This window comes from Dasypus novemcinctus, chromosome 3, assembly GCF_030445035.2.
Source record: "Dasypus novemcinctus isolate mDasNov1 chromosome 3, mDasNov1.1.hap2, whole genome shotgun sequence".
Lineage (NCBI taxonomy): Eukaryota > Metazoa > Chordata > Mammalia > Cingulata > Dasypodidae > Dasypus > Dasypus novemcinctus.
This window is the reverse complement of record NC_080675.1, coordinates 2,857,944-2,874,990: the sequence shown is the minus strand read 5'-3', so window position 1 is coordinate 2,874,990 and position 17,047 is coordinate 2,857,944. Positions and strand designations below refer to the sequence as shown.

The 17,047-nt window shown below is 46.5% G+C and overlaps 1 protein-coding gene across 2 annotated transcripts in view; it reads right to left on the bottom strand.

The window, feature by feature from the left end:
- CDC42BPB (CDC42 binding protein kinase beta) overlaps positions 1-17,047 on the bottom strand; it is a 153,130-nt gene that overhangs the window by 22,526 nt on the left and 113,557 nt on the right. For both annotated transcript variants that reach the window (XM_058291275.2, XM_058291279.2), the window contains exons 9-21: positions 15,735-15,814; positions 13,933-14,099; positions 13,682-13,801; positions 12,698-12,831; positions 11,288-11,530; positions 9,677-9,787; positions 8,053-8,297; positions 7,834-7,939; positions 7,338-7,462; positions 6,911-7,016; positions 3,446-3,594; positions 2,172-2,266; positions 595-674 (exon numbers count right to left, since the gene is read on the bottom strand). In XM_058291275.2, coding sequence (XP_058147258.1) covers positions 595-674; positions 2,172-2,266; positions 3,446-3,594; positions 6,911-7,016; positions 7,338-7,462; positions 7,834-7,939; positions 8,053-8,297; positions 9,677-9,787; positions 11,288-11,530; positions 12,698-12,831; positions 13,682-13,801; positions 13,933-14,099; positions 15,735-15,814 — 1,761 coding nt within the window. The remainder of the gene's footprint in view (positions 1-594; positions 675-2,171; positions 2,267-3,445; positions 3,595-6,910; positions 7,017-7,337; positions 7,463-7,833; positions 7,940-8,052; positions 8,298-9,676; positions 9,788-11,287; positions 11,531-12,697; positions 12,832-13,681; positions 13,802-13,932; positions 14,100-15,734; positions 15,815-17,047) is intronic.

Sequence of the window (17,047 nt, the reverse complement as noted above, 5' to 3'; positions counted from 1 at the left end):
AGGGCCCTGGGCATCTGCGGAGACGGGCAGTGTGGAAAACGAGGGCGTGAGGTGTGCGCGATGCAGGCCTGGAGGGCTGGCTCTGCGCAGCCCGCGTGCTGAGCGGGCTGGGGTGGGGGTGGGGCGGCCCGCAGAGTCCCGACCACACCTCTGGGATGAGTTCGTGCTCTCCAGCCACCTCTCTCACCCAGCACCCGTGCCACGACTCAGACCAACAGGTCGAGGTGTGTTTTGTGTCCCAGTGTGGGAACACCTGAAACGGCAGTGTGACGACCTTTATTAACGTTCCTGGAGCACTCACTATGCAGTCAGAGACCATGTCACTTCCTCCCTGAGGAGGCTGCGCATATTCTCGATCAACTTCCACTTAACAGCAAGAAGCTTCTCGGGGAAATCTCGGACGTTTTAATTAAGTGCCTTTAACCTCAATGCACTGAAGGACCCAGGTCGACCAAGCGGTCGGCGCCGCTTTGACATAACCCGGCAGACGATAACTTGCTGGCATGCTTTTGGCCCCACAGACAATCAAAGCACATTATACTATTTCCAGCTTACCCAAAATGCATTTGTTGTCCTAAAAAAATAACCACTTACTCTATATGCCAGATCATGTGCAAGCGGTGCAGTGTTGAAATATTCAAAAATAGAATCCTGAAAATCTGGAAGTTTGAGCCCTGTGAAAAAGAAACAAAGGACAGACAAAAAAAAATTTAAAACACTGTATCTTAGATAGGAAAGCTCAACATCATAAAGATGCGAGTTTTTCCTAAATTACCTGATAACATTTAATGTGATCCCAGGAAAAATATCATGAGGGTTTTTCCCCCAAAGCTAGACTCCAAAAAGTTGATTAAAAAGTTCACTTGGAAGAATAACCAAACAAGAATACCTTGAAAAAAAAAAAAAACTTGAAAAAGGTATTGGGGGAGGCGGGGGTTGGCCCTACCTGATATTAAAACATGTTTACTGAGGTCCTATAATAAAAACCAAGTGGCCCTTGCTCATGGACACTGGAACAGGATGGAAAATCCCGAAAGACCCCAGTGTACACAGTAATTCTGTTAACTACATTAAGAGTCACATCTGAAATCAAAAAGGAAAGAACTTTCTAATAATGGTCATTAGACAACCGGCTAAGCCATATGGAATAGTGAATGTGATAAAACGGGATCCTTTCTTCAATCTGGGGTAAATTACAAATGGGTCAGGAGTCTAAATTTTTTTAAAATGCCATTGTATAAGTATTAGAAAAAACCATGGGCAAATTCTTTCAATAATCTGGCAGTTGGGAAAAATTTCCTGTGACTCAAAAAAGGAAAAAGATTGATTTGACAAAACAAACCCAAACTTTTGCTTGGCAAAAACAGCATAAAACCAAGTAGAAAGACAACAAACTGGGAAAAATATCTGCAATTTACACTACTGACAAAGGACTCTAATACTCCATATAAAAAGAGTTTTTTGCAAATTAAGAAAATTAATACCCCCAATTTTTAAAAATAGGCAGAAGATAAAAATACATAATTCTCAGAACAAGGACTATAAAGGGTCCTTAAACCTATGAAAATATGCTCAATTTGCTCACAAAAAAAAAAAGCAAATGAAATCCACACTGAGAAGCTATTTCTCACCTACCCACAGAGTAAAAATCCAGAGGTTGAGAACCTACTCTGTGGATGAGGCTGTGAGTAAGTAACCTTTTGTGCACTCCTGGTGGAAACTCTGACAATATCCAACATAAACATGTACACAGGTACCCTGTGACCAGCAACCCTGCTTCTAGAAATTTATTCCAAAATACACTGACAAAAATATGAAATGCTCTAATCCCCACCGTCCCGGCACTATCTATGAGAGAGAGGACAGCAGGCTGCCGGACATGACCCTCAGGCTGCATCACACCCGCTTGGGCAGAGGGCTGGAGGGCTATCCCTGCTCTGCGTGCTAAGACAGGATTCAAACGTGTGTATGTGTATCTTTGCTTCATATTTTCAAGATTAGATGAAGGATGAACCCAAAACTATGGTTACTCTAGGGTGGGTATCCATGAACGTGCAGTTTCATAATTTTGACTCTGGAAACATGTACGTAATTTTCCCTAAACAACAACTATCTATTTAAAAGGAAAAAAAAAAGCTTATATTTAAATAATTCAGAAATTATAAGTTTACCAGTATCCATTCTAAATTTTTCTTCCATTTTTTTCTTCAAAATTTCTATTTCTTCTAGTAATTCTCTATTTTTGGCTTCAGAATCCTTTAGTTTACTAAAAAAGAAAAGAAAAGAAAAAGGCTTAGTTGCACTGAGAGCAGGCCCCGCTGCGTGTAGGCTGAGGAGACAGGAAGCGGTGTGGCGGCAGGGCGCATCTCCAGAGCCTGAAGTACAGCGAATGCGCAGGTGTTCAGCCAACGTGGTGGACCGGGAGCCCAACACTGCTCAAGGACACCATGCGTGGGGACGCCAGTCTTTCCACTTAGCACGTTATGGAGAGCAGAAGCATTCCCAACCAGATGTTAAAACACAGCTTTTTAAAACTCATTGCTCAGGTGGTGGCACCTCTTGACCCTAGCAGAACTCTGCCATTCCCAGCCTCATGCCTCACTCCTCACCGACGTGATGGACGCCTGGACCAGATCCTACTTGGCAAGATGGTGGATGGCGCCAAAGAGCACAACGACCCCCACCTAAGCGCCGGGCATTCTTGCAGTTACTATCCCAGCGGGCACAGAACAGCCAGGCTGCTGCAGCCGACATCAGTAAGGCCAGTTAAGAGCGGGGGCTCTGGAATCAAATCCTGCCTCTGCCACTTATTAGGGGGGTGGTGAGGAAATGTCTTCCTCTTGGCATTGCAGTGTCTCCCTCTGTAAAATGGGGATGATAAAGAGAACTTGCCTCCTAGGGATGCAAAGACAAAGAATCTGCCAATGGCAGGTGAGAGTCTCAACAAATACTTGTGGAATTTAACTGTTGCATAAAAACGGTGTTCTTAGGATTATGTGAAGTTGGAAAAACCGTTTTGACTAGGCATACCATCTTCAGCCTATGTTCTTAAACAAGTTTTGCTTTAAAAGGAAAACCTCTAAGCCGATAAACTGAATGGCGTGGGGCTGACAGGGAGGGCTGGCCCAAGTCTCGTCAGCCAGCATGTAGGGACAAGCACGGCGGGCCCTGACCACCCTCGTTCTCTCTCTACAATACTAAGCACGGCCCCATGGCAGGTGAGGAGCACGTGCGCATTCACCCACCCAGGTCTTATTAAGCACCTACTAAGTGCCAGAAACTTTACAGGGCTCAGAGCTCTCTCAGTCCACGTGTCTCCGCTGCCCTCACAGGCGCCTGTGGAACACCGACTTTCTAGGTACAGAGGAAGGGCCTGCACGGTGAAGGGGCCTGCGCAAGGTCGGAGCCCAGCTCCTACTGCGAGTCCCGACACAGCACGAAGTACCTTTCGAAGGAGAGGTTGGCGTCTTTGACTTTCCTCAGCTCCTCCTGAACGAGCTGCTTGGCCCGGATCTCCGCCTCGAGAGCAGACTGCAACTCGAGCCGCGCAGACATGTCAAGTTTCTGACTACGGCGGACTTTCCAAAGTGGATCCTGGGAATGTTGGTTAAAATATTAAAAACACTGCTTAAGACATTCACCTTGTTTAGCAATAATTAATACTAATAAACTGGTAATTCTTTCTTTTTTCCCTTAATCTTAAACCTTTATTACGTTTGAATGTCAATCTTCAGGGAAAGAGGCCCTGCAGACACACCTTGATTTCAGACTTCTAGCCTCCAGAACTGCGAGAAGACAGATTTCTATAGTCTGAAGCCCCTCATTTTGTGTTACTTGGTTACGGCAGCCACAGAAAACTAATACACAGGGGTGAGCTGGTAGTTACATTTGAAGGATGCTGTCCATTTCAGGCAAATAGCTCTTCAAACCAGGAAACCATGAAATAAGTATTTGGGGCTAGTTAAGTTTAAATTCCAGCCAAAAAAAAAATTTTTTTTTAAATATAGCAATTCTTTTTCTTTTTTTTTTTAAAGTATACCAGTAACATGCTTTTATTTTATTTTATTTTAAAGATTTATTTATTTCTCTCCCCTCCCCTCCACCCCAATTGTCTGTTCTCTGTGTCTATTTGCTGCGTCTTCTTTGTCTGCTTCTGTTGTTGTCAGCGGAATAGGAATCTGTGTTTCTTTCTGTTGAGTCATCTTGCTGTGTCAGCTCTCCGTGTGTGTGGCGCCATTCCTGGGCAGGCTGCACTTTCTGTCGCGCTGGGCGGCTCTCCTTACGGGGCGCACTCCTTGAGCGTGGGGCTTCCCTACATGGGGGACACCCCTGCGTGGCACGGCACTCCTTGCGTGCATCAGCACTGTGTGTGGACCAGCTCCAGCTCCACACAGGTCAAGGAGGCCCAGGGTTTGAACCGTGGACCTCCCATGTGGTAGACGGACGCCCTAACCACTGGGCCAAGTCCACTTCCCTTTGCTTTTGTTTTTTTCTAAGAGGCACAGGGAACCTAACCCAGGAGCTCCCATGTGGGAGGCAGGCGCCCAACAGCTTGAATCACATCCACTCTCTATTTAAAATTTTTTAGATAAACTTTCAAAAAGATTTTCATTTTTTTACATATCTCATTTTAACCACCTTCAAGCGCACAATTCAGTGTGAATATGTTTACTCTCCCTTTCTTCTTACTTCAGTAAGTTCTTTCATAAAAAACTTTTTTTTTTTTTTTTGGAAAAGCAAATACCTTTAATAAATTTGGTGTGATGATTACATATTTTGATACAACTATTGTACAGAAGTGTGTACATATATAAATCTATAGGTAGAGTTATATACATTTTAATATATACCACATACATTTTTTTTAAACTCATTTTTCTCTTTAGTGAAACAAAGCAGTTTCACTATACATAAAGAACTTTCATAAAATAAACACATGTGCACTCATACACACTCACACTTAACGGGTTAGCTGGGCCCTGAAAGAAGGTGAGGAGCAGGGCCTGTGGGTGCTGGGCAGACATGCTGGACTCCAGCTCCCTCCCTCAACAAGCAGCCAAGTTCATTAGTTCCGTGGCTGCACACACGCCACTGCTGGTGCGAGTGGGAGACGTGATGCTCACACAGCCCTGAGGCAGAGCACAGTACTGCCCAGGGAGGACACCCGCAGCGACCACACGTGATGATCTGCTAAGGAGCCGACGAAACCTTGGAGCTCCTGGACTTTCACCGGCCTTCACAAAGGTCCCTGGCCCCGCCCCGAGGAAGATGGCAGAGTGTGATGCTTCAGGGCTCTGTCCCCCAGAGAAGCTTTGAACAACCAGCAAGAACAGGCAGAAACAACTTTCTCAAAGCCCCAGAAAACCTAAGGACTGCAGTAATAAAGTGAGTGCCAGAATGAAGAAAAAGGCGTTTTAAAGCGTTAGACTGTTGTGGCGCCCTGCCGGCACCCACTCCACCCCTCACCGCTCTGTGCGGAGCTGGCTTGTGCTCCCAGTGCAGATCCTTCTGGGGGGGGCGGGCAGAGTGACCCTCAGTGCACATTCTGGGAGCACGTGTGTCTGGCCAAATCTGTCTGGGGGTGGCCTGAGGGACTTGCTGCCCCAGAACTTGCCCTGCATGTAGAGGCAGCTCATGGAGCCTCCTACAGAACGCTGTGGAGAGCATTAAAGTGGCTGTTTGGGGCAAGGGACTGCTGGCTACAGGACATACAGTGCAGGCCCCAGACCCCAAGGAAAGTTGTTTCCTAGGGAAAGCATTTGTGTCCCTATAAACGGGGCATTTCCTGGGGCTACCTGCATGTCCCACACAAGTCACATGTGCACCGAACATTTTGGCCTGGAGCTGTTCTCTAAATCCACTGTACGGATCAGTCTGGAAGCAGAGCAATAACACGGCAAACTGCAAAGACTGGGAAAGAAGTTTTCTCTTTTCCTTCTTTCGTTTTTTGTTTTTTTTTTTTTGATTTTTAAAAATTATTTCCTAGCATTCAAGAAAAGATCTGTCATAACAGTAGCTGGTTACAAGCTTACAGAACAGGTATCTCAGAGTTAAAATTCCAGTAATAACCAATAAAATTTCAAAATATCCAGGTTTCAGCAAAAGATTACAAAACATACATGCAAAGGAGGAAATTAAAACATTAGAAGTTATCAATGAGAAGGAGGATGAATGAATGAATGAATGAGAGACATTCCAAAGACTTAGAGAAGAGAGAACGAAAAAAAGTAAACAGCCTGAGGAGCCTGTGGGTACCCTCAAGCAGGCCAGTCCACACACTGGAGGAGCCCCAGCAGGAGCCTGTGGGCACCCTCAAGCAGGCCAGTCCACACATTGGAGGAGCCCCAGCAGGAGCCTGTGGGACACCCTCAAGCAGGCCAGTCCACACACTGGAGGAGCCCCAGCAGGAGCAAAGAAGAACGCAACGGGCAATACTCAGAGACTCTGTGCTGATGAAGGCACAACACTGTGGTTATACTAAAAGCTACTGATTGTACACTTTAGATAGAGCATACAGTATGTGAGTATATCTCGATAAAACTGCTTAACAAGTAGATAACTGCAGGAATAGCAGCTATGTACAGCAGGGGAAGCACAGAGAGATCGAGAGGTGAAGAATTTTCTTATTATTACTGAAAAGAAAAAAATGCTCTAATAATGACTGAAGTGATGAATGCACAACTATATGATTATACCAAATACTTCTGACTGTACACTTTGGATAAATTGTATGTTTTATTTATATGTATCAATAAAAATGGATTTGTTTTTTAAAAAAACAACAAAACAAACCAGTGTCCAGCATCACCAGAATTACCTAAGTAGTACTTAACTGCCCCCCATTCACACTTAGAATAAAATATTTAGGAATACTGTAGAAATAAGCATGCGGTGTTTAAGGAAAACGTACCAGTGTTCTCGATCCCAGACTGGAACTCCGCAAGGTCTCCAGCTCTTCAGTCATCTTGGAAGCCAGAGCTTGAAGGTAGCCCCGTGCGTCCTTCTCATCGCTGACCCTGGAGGAGGGATGCCGGCACCAGGAGCGGCGCTGGAGAAGGCGCCTGTCTCCACTTTCCCCATGACAGCACCACGGCAGCCCCGGGCACCAGGTCCTGACACGCTCAGCCACGCCGCCAGCTCCCGCGCCCTCCCTTCATCTCCCTAGCCTTTGTGCAATTTGTCACAGAGGCTCTTGGCCTTTCTCACAGGAAACGCGAGAGGGAGGAGCTGGACCTCAACCCTGAGGACCTGGGTACAGTGTAAAGACGGGACCCAGAAAGCACAGGCTGGCGCTGGAGGCAACCATGGCCCTCCCCAGCTCGCCCGCGCGTCCGTACCACTGGATGATCTCGGCAATCTGCGCCTCCCAGTGGGCAACCGACTCCTTCTTGGCTGCTAGATCCTGAAGTTCATCTTCCAACTGTCTGTTTTGAGCTGTCAGTTTATCCACAAAGGAACAAAGCTGAAATGTAAACAATTTCACCACACAACTGATTAATTGGGCATCCTTTAAATACGATATTAGCAATATTTAAATCACAAGTTCTTTTGAAGATTTTGAACGTTTTCCTTAATCTTTATGAAATTTTTTTCCACCTGAGTTCATGATATAGACTTTTTGATACGCCTAATTTAAATCATTTAATTTCAAACCTGAACCTACATGTGATAGAGCTAGTGATTAAGCAGTTTATAATGAAAGACACCCCAATAAAAAGATCAACCTGACACCATTTTTAAAAATTAAAATCTTTAAAATACACACCAAATTTCAGATTCAAGAATGATAAAATTCCAACTTCCAAAGTGATAACTGAGATATTGTAAGATTACCCTTTCATTTTCACCAGTTAATTTCTTGTTTTCTTCAAACAGCATTGCTCTTTCCCGTTCATATTTATCTTTTACTGTACCTACTGCCTCCTCCATTTCATTATGTCTGAAAAGATAAGAAAGAGAAAAGATCTTAAAAATTCAGTTTTGTTAACATTACTGTCTACGGTTTGGATATAAGCTTGCATTTTCTACACCGAGTAACTCATGAAAACTTACCGTTCTCGCTTTGACTTTTCCAATTTGTCTTTTAGCATTAAGATTTCTTTCTGCAAGGCCAACTGGTGGCTTTCTGAATCATGCACCTCTTTTTTCACATTTTTTACTTCTAGCACATGGGAGGCTTCACGTCTGACCAACTCCTCTTCATAAAACAAGACTTTCTTCTCAAGTTCAGATTTTATTTTGGAAATCTCTTGCTGATATTCTAAAGTGGCACCAGGTCCCCGGCCTCCTTGCTTCACCTGATGATAAAGGTTAAAATAACTGTGTAAGCCTCTGGGCCCGCCTTCTAGGGTCACGACATCATCTCACCCCTACCTCGTGCAGGCACGTTGCAAACAAAGCCACACGTGATGATAGCTTGCATTTCCCGGTGTTGCCCACAGGTCCAGGCACTGTGCCACCTGACTGACTGGACCTCAGGTAAACAGCACCCTCATCTCTCATCTTTGAGGGGTGTCGGCAGCTGCCTTGCAGAGGGGAAATGCCCGCATCTGCCTGCGGCCTCACAGGTCTGCTTCATACTTCTCTGTTCACTTGCTCCCACTCCTTCATTCATGCAACTTGACGTCATGTCAACACAAGGTTTACTACAAGGTCTCTGGTGTTAGGGAGACTGACACAAATAAGGAAATAAGCAGAGAGCACGTGGTAAAGAACGGGGGAAGGGGCACAGCACAGATGGGAAGGCATCTGTGCAGAGGTAGGACATAGGAACTAAGAAGTCAGGTTGTGAAGAGCTTGATGCTGGGGACAAATAACAAGGCTGATGCACTAGCATAAGGAGGGAGGGCAGGAGTTTGCCAAGCTCGAGGGACAGACAGACGTGGGGTGGCTGGAGAGGGCTGGGGACGAGGCTGTCAAGCCTGGTGGGCTGCTCCGTGCAAGGCGGCTGAGGAGTGATCACTCCCGCTTCAGCTGACACGTGCACTCGGCCACGGTATGGACAGAAGACTAGAGACGGAGGAGGAAGGAATGGGAGGCACGGTCACAAGCCCTGCAGAGGTCCTGGCACACAGTGCTTGCTGGTGGTGGGACCGGGCGGCAGTAGAGATGGCAGAAACAGGTACCCTGGGGGCTTGTGCTGGGGGGAGACATGATGGACGGGCTGATGGCTCAGACCCCAGGAAAAGAGAAGACTCACGATTGCCATTTTACAGACAAGGAAACTAAGGCTTCACTAAGGCCGCTCTGCACGGACAAAAAGGCCCACTGGGCTTCCGAGGATACACCCGCCACCGCCCGGCTTTCTCTGTTCCCTCCAACTACCCGTGCCGTGCTGCTGCCTCTCCAGCTCGCCCCTGGTGGCTTTACGGACTTTTCCAGAACTGGATTCTGTGCTGAATTTATAAAATCAGGACAGGAAGGTCTTCTGAGGTGTTAGATTTACCAGGGTTTAATGTAACTGCCTGAGCCTTTAATGTAATAAATGTTCTTGGTTTTAAAAGTAAAAAACTGTAAGAGAGGTAGGGTCCACAGCCAACTATTTCACATTTCCTGTATCTCGTATGAATGATTCCTTGTAACAAGCACATCATTCAAGAAACTCTCCCAGCACGATGGTGAGGATGAAGATCTCTTTCTCCCTCATTTAGGAATGAAGAGTCTAACCAAGCACTACCTTGAGGGCCTCAAGCTCACTTTCCATTTGCTTGGAGAAGTTCTCGCTGTGCTCACGCAGCTTGCGTTCCTTAGAAGCCTCAGCGACGGCATCTTCAAGCTGAGCTTCCAGCTATGAAAAGAGAAAATCTGAACGTGAATGTCCTAAGACAGCCACTGCGTCAGTCAAATACCCACTCACAAGGACCTCGGGGCCCACCGGAGGGGATGGGCCTTTGCCTTTCTTCACCCTTCATCAAATTTCCTCAGAAATTAAAGGCTGAACAGACTTCAGGGAGTAACCAGAATAATAAAACAAGTTTAAACTCTAATTTCAATTGGTAATTTGAGATTAAAGCTCAAGAAAGGACACTGATTTGTGAAAACAAATACTTCTGATATCTGTAGAACACTGATTCATTCATATTTTTAATGAAAACTTCAAACTTAGGAGAGGGTCAAGTATGACGAGCCCCCAGTTACCCACCACCCTGCATCCACAGTTCTTAGCAGGAGGCCGATCTTGCTTCTTCTCTATGTGCCCTCCCAAATTATTGTAAAGCAAATTCCAGGCACCAGATCATTATATCCAAAACTGGAATACTAATTCTTAAATAGGGGGTTCACTAACTTGAGTTGTAGTCAGCTCCTTCTCCAAATATATTTGGGTTGCAAAATAAAATTTCTAAGAAGAAAACAAACAGGCATTCTGAGGCCAAAAGACAGCCCTGAACTTACAAGGCCTTCCAATAATTATGGTGTGTCAGCAGCCTTCAACAGACTTTAAGCATTGCCTAAATGCTCTGGTGAACACAGACCATTCAGGATAAGCAGGGCAGCAGTCCTCCAGCCGGTGTCTGAGGACCCTGTCGGGGGGTCACAAGAGCCCTCCTTTCCCAGCTTTTCACCAGTGCAGCTGGGTTTTCTTCACGTACTTGCTACAACATACCACAACCGATTCAATGCAGAAACAGAAACTAGAATCTAGACGCTTAAGCCAAACATTAAAGAAAAGTGCACAAATGTAAAAAAACATACTAATCCCCTCCCCCCAAAAAAAACCCCTCCTCTCACCAAATAATTTGTTTTAGAAATTGGTTTCTTTTATCTAGGCTAACATAATAGGGTTTACTGTCATAATTCTTAATGAATTATCTAAAAACAGTCTCACTTTTCATTTCTAACATGGTAAGCATCAAAAGTTTTACAACCCACATACACAAAAGCTCTCTGGGTCCACTATCATCCTTAAGAGCACAAAGGGGTCCTGACACCAAGGCGACCTCAGGCAGCTGACCTGATGCCTCCCACACTGACTCACGTTCCCCCAGCAACGGCCGGTGCACACACTCGCCTCAGCTGTGCCCAGCACGTAACAGCAGCATATTTTTACTAGGTTTGGCATACGTGAGTACCCTCTATTTACTTTAAAAGGAAATTTCCAAAATAAGTACTACTGGAATGTCTGTCAATAATTGCGAAACAGACTTTCAGGGGTGAGAACTACAGAAAGGATGTCCGGCAGATCAAATTATTTAGTTTTAGGTAAGATTTCAGATCCATTTCAAAGATATTTCATTAGGATCACATAGAAGGACAATTAATACAATCCCTGAGACATATGAAAAGCTACCTCCTTCCTGGACTTCTCGGATCTGCGCACTTCCTGTCGCAGCGAGTCCATTTTCTGCATAGCTGCTTCCATCTCTTCCTCCTTGTCCCGAAGCTGTCGGGACACCTTCTGCTTCTGGGAGCGGAGCTCCGCCATGCGCTCGCTGAGCTCTGAGAACTCCTGCAGTGCCAGCTTCCGCTGCTGGTGGGCATCTTTGAGTTCTTTGGCCTGGGACTTCACTCTCTCTGAAGCTTCAACCAGTTGCTGAACAAAAAGAATAACACACATTTTAAATGTGTTTCACAGAAATTTGAAAGGAGGTAAAAGTGAAGCAAATGCTGACCACAGGGTCCAGCCCCACCCCAGCGCAGCCCTCTCCGCCCCTGGAGGAGGGCCGCCAGGGCTCAGCTGCGCACCACTCCAGCCCGGGAGAGGTCCCCCAGTCGAGTAGGAGCAACTAGTTTACAGCAGAAAACCTGGCTCAGAGATTCCAGAACATAGACTACACAAAACTACCTCGAGGTTTAAATAACAGTGAAAAACTGTGTAAGAACAACGGCTGGGCAGCTGGTTCTGCATGAGGGCTGAGGCGTGCCTGCCGCTGGCTCTGGGTGGAGAGAGCCCGAACTCGGCCTCTCCGCTGGCTGCACTAGCAACTCCATCTCCCTGCGGCCGATGTGCTAGCAACACGGCTGCTCATTTACTCCAGCCCCTGAGGGTTGGAGGTGGGACACAAGCTACTCCGAAGGGTGGCAGGGTGGGTTCCTCCTCCTCCTGGCCAGTCAAGTGACCACACCAGAGCAACAAGCTGCCAGCACCCCTCCTGGACATGCACACGAGCTGTTGTAGGCTGTTCCACGTCACAGATGAAGTCTGGGAACAATGTGGTTCTGCAGCAGTGTGCGTTTTAGAGAATAGATCACAAACTACAGGGTCATGACGTGTACCAGTGAATGCATTTTAGAAAACAAAAACCTAAGCTGTGGTCTTAATATACTGGCATTTGAGCACGCAGTTTGTATATCTTACTGAAGATCATCTTATGAAGGAATTATGGGGAGGCACCCACATTTTAACAAATAGTCTCTGCTGCAGCTCCCTTTCATATCTAAGAAATAACTTCACTGCAGCAGGCTGTGGGGCAGCATGCTGGCACCCGAAGGGCGAGGACTCTGGAGTCACCCCAGCTCGAGCCAGTCGCTGTGGACACCATCAGACAGCAGGAGTCCCTTCCCGCCCTCCCTGCCCTCACTTTAAAATGGGGGAAAGAGCACTGCCACCGCAGGGCCGAGAGGAGGCTGAGACGACACTGCGGCGCTGCAAGCACACACGCCGGGATTCCCGAGGTGTAATTCACCTGCACAGATGCCACCTTACAAAACTGCAGGACCATTGAGCCCTCTCGTGAAAAGCATGCAACGCCTCAGCTACCTTGTGGAAGTCTTCCTTTTCTTGTCGCACCACGCGGTACTGCTTTTCTAGTCCTTTCAGCCGATGCGTAGAGTCTTCGTGCTCTTGGCGAAGCGTCACTGTATCCTCAAGTTGTCTTTCAAGTTTATTGGAATCTGGGCAAAGGAGAAAATAGATAGTGTTTCTTTACATATGGAAGCAAACCAAACTTTGGGAGCCGACATACTGGTAGTAAATTAATATTTCGCAACCATCTTTCATTTGGAGGCTGTTTTGCCTGTTACACAAGTGTATCATGTATGTAGTTCCCTGTTCACATACACAGACTCACTGGGCTGTGGGGTTCAGGGTGGCACACAACATCTGATTCATTCCCTGCCAAGTGGCCTGGCCCAGTGCCCAGCCCTGTAAGGGTACAAAAAAACTTTCCTGAGTAACCAACTCAATCAAAGCCCTTTCCTGGATAGGGATGGGGGATTCCAGGTGGGAAACGCACAGGTGACAGATTCAGTATATGGTCTGGAGGCAAATATCACGTGCACAGGCAACCCTTGTCAGGCTAAGGGTTAAGGTTTAAAAATTATTTGTGTCTCAAGAAGTTTTGACAAGCAAGGAACTACAAAAGAATGTTGGTTACAACAGATCTAGCACTTACAATAATGAAAAGCAGACACAGCCCGAAGGAAAGCTTTAGAAAGGCAGAACTAAGTTACAGCAATTCTAAGAGCTCCCAAGAGGTAAGTGAAGATAGAGAAATGAATATATCCTGAGAGCAATATGGACAAAATATTAGGTAGTGAATCTAGCAGTAACTATAACATTATATTATTAGAATGAAGCAAGTTGGAGAAAGTAATTTCAACTATACTGACAAAATACCAAAACTCTAAATCGGTTTGCTGATGAATTTTTCTTTTTTTTCACATTATAAGGATTCTCAAAAAATTTTTGAAGAGACTAATGCTGAAGAAAAGAAACCTGACAACTACATTTTAGAACGCTCACCTGTTATTTTATTCTTCAAGCGCTCTATTTCTTCGTTCAGCCTTTTGATCTCTTGATCTCGGTGTGAACTGCCCAGGGTACGAGCTGAACCATGCAGGGACTGCACAGTCTGGGTGGACTCTGTGAGGAGTGGGGGAGACACGAGGTGAACACGGGCCTACCGTGTGGGCCCTGGCGGGTGATGCCAGTGCAAATGCAGCCTGTTGCAACAGTGGACGGCACCAAGCTGCAGAAACACCTCTCCCACTCACCTTGCAGCTTCCTACTCAGCTCCAGCTTCTCCTGTTCAAGCCTTCGTATTCTTCTTTCGTAAGCTTCAATTTGCAAGCTATTCTCCAAATCCCGCTGCACATCCTCATCTTTGGTTAATGTATTAGACTGCATCATGCTCTTCAGAGAGCCTCGATCAGAAAAACAGCTGCAAAATAGTGTACAGGCTTTTCTGATCTACTGAGACTTTGCAGTGATTTAATTAGCATTTTAAAACTTCCTGGCAAAGAGAAATACCTGTGAAAAGACTTGACTGCATATGGAGGCAAATTAAACAAGCGTTTTCCTTACTGCTCAATGGGAGGCCGAGGAGACGCCTCCGTGGCTAGTCAAAATAAAACACCTCTGCAGAGAAGGGGAAGTTTAATTTCTAAATCGTCTGTTATACTTAACCAAAAAGGTAAAATCCAAAAGTATTTTTTGAATAAGGACCTGATCCGCAAACAGAGCCAGCCCGAGCCAGCCTCTGATGCGGAGGGCACAGAGGGCACAGGGCTGCCAGGGCTTTCTGGCTCTGCTGTCACCTGACGGAATGATGTGGGACAGCCCTCGACTCTTTGGGGACTCACTTCCTTACCCGCGGATGACACGCCCCTCCAGGGCCTTCCCATTCCAGCACCAGGCCAGGCATGGCTACCCCACTCGCCAGCGACCCGCTGGCTCTGCAGCATGCGTGAGAGCACAAGCACACATTCCAGGCACGGACAGGTGTCTCATTTAATAGCCCATTTCTGGACTGCCTCACTCGAGTATTACTTAGCTCTGCTGAGCTTTTTACGTAACACTCCTCACAGAAAATGCATTCTGACATTGACTCCAAAAAAGGCAGGCAGCACAAACAATGTCATTTCTAAACTGCTGAATCCGGACAGAGGACCTGGTCAGCGTTTCCCAAAGCGTGGTCCCAGTGTCCTGTGCTGCCTCAGCAAGGCGGGCTGTCACAGGAAGAGGCCCTGGGACCTGCGTGTTCCACAAGCACCTTGCTGAGGTGGTTCACTGGAAAGGACACAAACCTCTGCACTACAGATTAATAAATCAACCATTCAGCTGTGGCCTAGAAAGCTTCCTGTGTACTGGAAGGCATCAGCTATTGCTTTGGCTTATGTGTGGTTTAATCTGGCATCTCACACCAAGTGACATTCTAAAAGCTCTAGCAGAAGTATTACTTCTTCTGCAGAAACTTTCATCAACGTGGGTACTGGCCGCTAGATAGCGACAATCAAATCCTGCGACCTTTGTTGACACACGAGGAAGCTGCTCTTTGAAATGCCACTGGTCTCCTTCTGACCCTCTGTTGCTGAAAGCGAGGAGGCCCACCACAGCGATGCAGCGGGGCCCTGAGGCCCATTTGGCAAAGGTGCACAGATTCAGGTCTGTGGGCTGGAGTCACATGGGGCCGATTCCCCTGGCTCTTAAGATTTTTTATTCTGTCATGGACTGAACTCCAGCCCTGGCTAATGGAAGCAACAGAGCTAAGGCCAAAGTTCTTACAAAGCAACTCTCAGCTGGGCACAGGTGGCCACTGGGCACTGTGGCTACTGATTTTCTATCAAAACAAATCTTGGCAACACTGCTGCTACCTTGTCATATTTACTATGTGACCCTTGATGGAAGAAAGTCTGCCAAGCCCAGCCTGAAATGACTCAGGCAACAACCAAGTGTGCTATTTTAAAGGACAAAATCCCTCCCATGTCCCTGGAACCACGCCCTCCGTTGTCACGAGCCCACACTGGCTCAGACTGTCCTCCAGCCCCAGGATGGTACGTGAGAAAGCCACACCCACCTCTCCGTTGTGAACGTAAAACCAATGAATGGCAAATGGAATCCAGAAAAGCCTGTATGAGCGCCAGGAGGTAATATTTCCTGCATAAGAACACATACAACATAAATGAAACCTGTGTTCAAACACACGTGGGGAAAAGAAGAAGGAAGGTTAGCTCCAAGAACGGTGAATGCCCCGAGTATACAGGGGACTGTGTGGCTTTCTAAAATGTGGACTCGACGGCAGCGTTGCCAGGAGCTTGCACTGAAGATTCTCGTTCCCTGTTCCTGGCTCCATCCATGTTCAATGTGGTTTTAAGGATAAACACACTAATTTTTTTTTTCTTCTTTAAGATCCCCCCTCCCCCGTTGTTTGCTCTCTGTATTCGCTGTGTGTTCTTCTGTGACCGCTTCTATCCTTATCAGCGGCACCAGGAATCTGTGTTTCTTTTTGTTGCATCATCTTGCTGTGTCAGCTCTCCCTATGTGCAGCACCATTCCTGGGCAGGCTGCACTTTCTTTCGCACTGGGTGGCTCTCCTTACAGGGCGCACTCTTTGCACGTGGGGCTCCCCTACGCAGGGGACACCCCTGCGTGGCACGGCACTCCTTGCGTGCATCAGCACTGCACATGGGCCAGCTGCACACGGGTCAAGGAGGCCCGGAGTTTGAACCTTGGACCTCCCATGTGGTAGGCAGACGCCCTATCCATTGGGCCAAGTCCGCTTCCCTAAACACACTAATTTTAAAGATGATAATGGTATAAGGTCAAACTTGAGTCAGGCTAGTGATTTTCAAACTGCTTAGACCACAGTCACTGCTGAGCACAATCCTGAGAGGACTGAGTCAACACACCCTGATGAGGTGGGGCAGAGGGCTGGCGATTCCCAGGTTCTCAGCTAGAAACTAAGGCCAAAAGCAGAAGGGAGATTTGGAACTCAAAGCCAGACCATATGGGTAAGTTTATTACAACTCCTTTTGCAGGTTGAGGATTCTTTATTCAAAACAAAACAAAAGTTATAATCTCTCTGGGAAATCTATCTGGAAAAGTTTCTCTAGAGTCTAGGAAAGGTTATTTCATCAATGAGTTTTCTCAGTCTTTTCTCCCTGTGGCCTTTACTAAGTTCAGCTCTTTATTTGAATATGGAGCTGCCCAGGCAAGTTTCAAGTGCAAAGAGACAGCTTTTTGGTGAGCTATAAGGCGTACTTCCTAGTTTCTCCTGAAGAATCTCTTCTACTTTGGTGAAAACTTAAACAACTGTTTTCCCAGGCCAGTCATTTCAAGAAGCTGTAAGTGTTACAGCACATATTACAGAAGATACTGCTTTGATAAAAA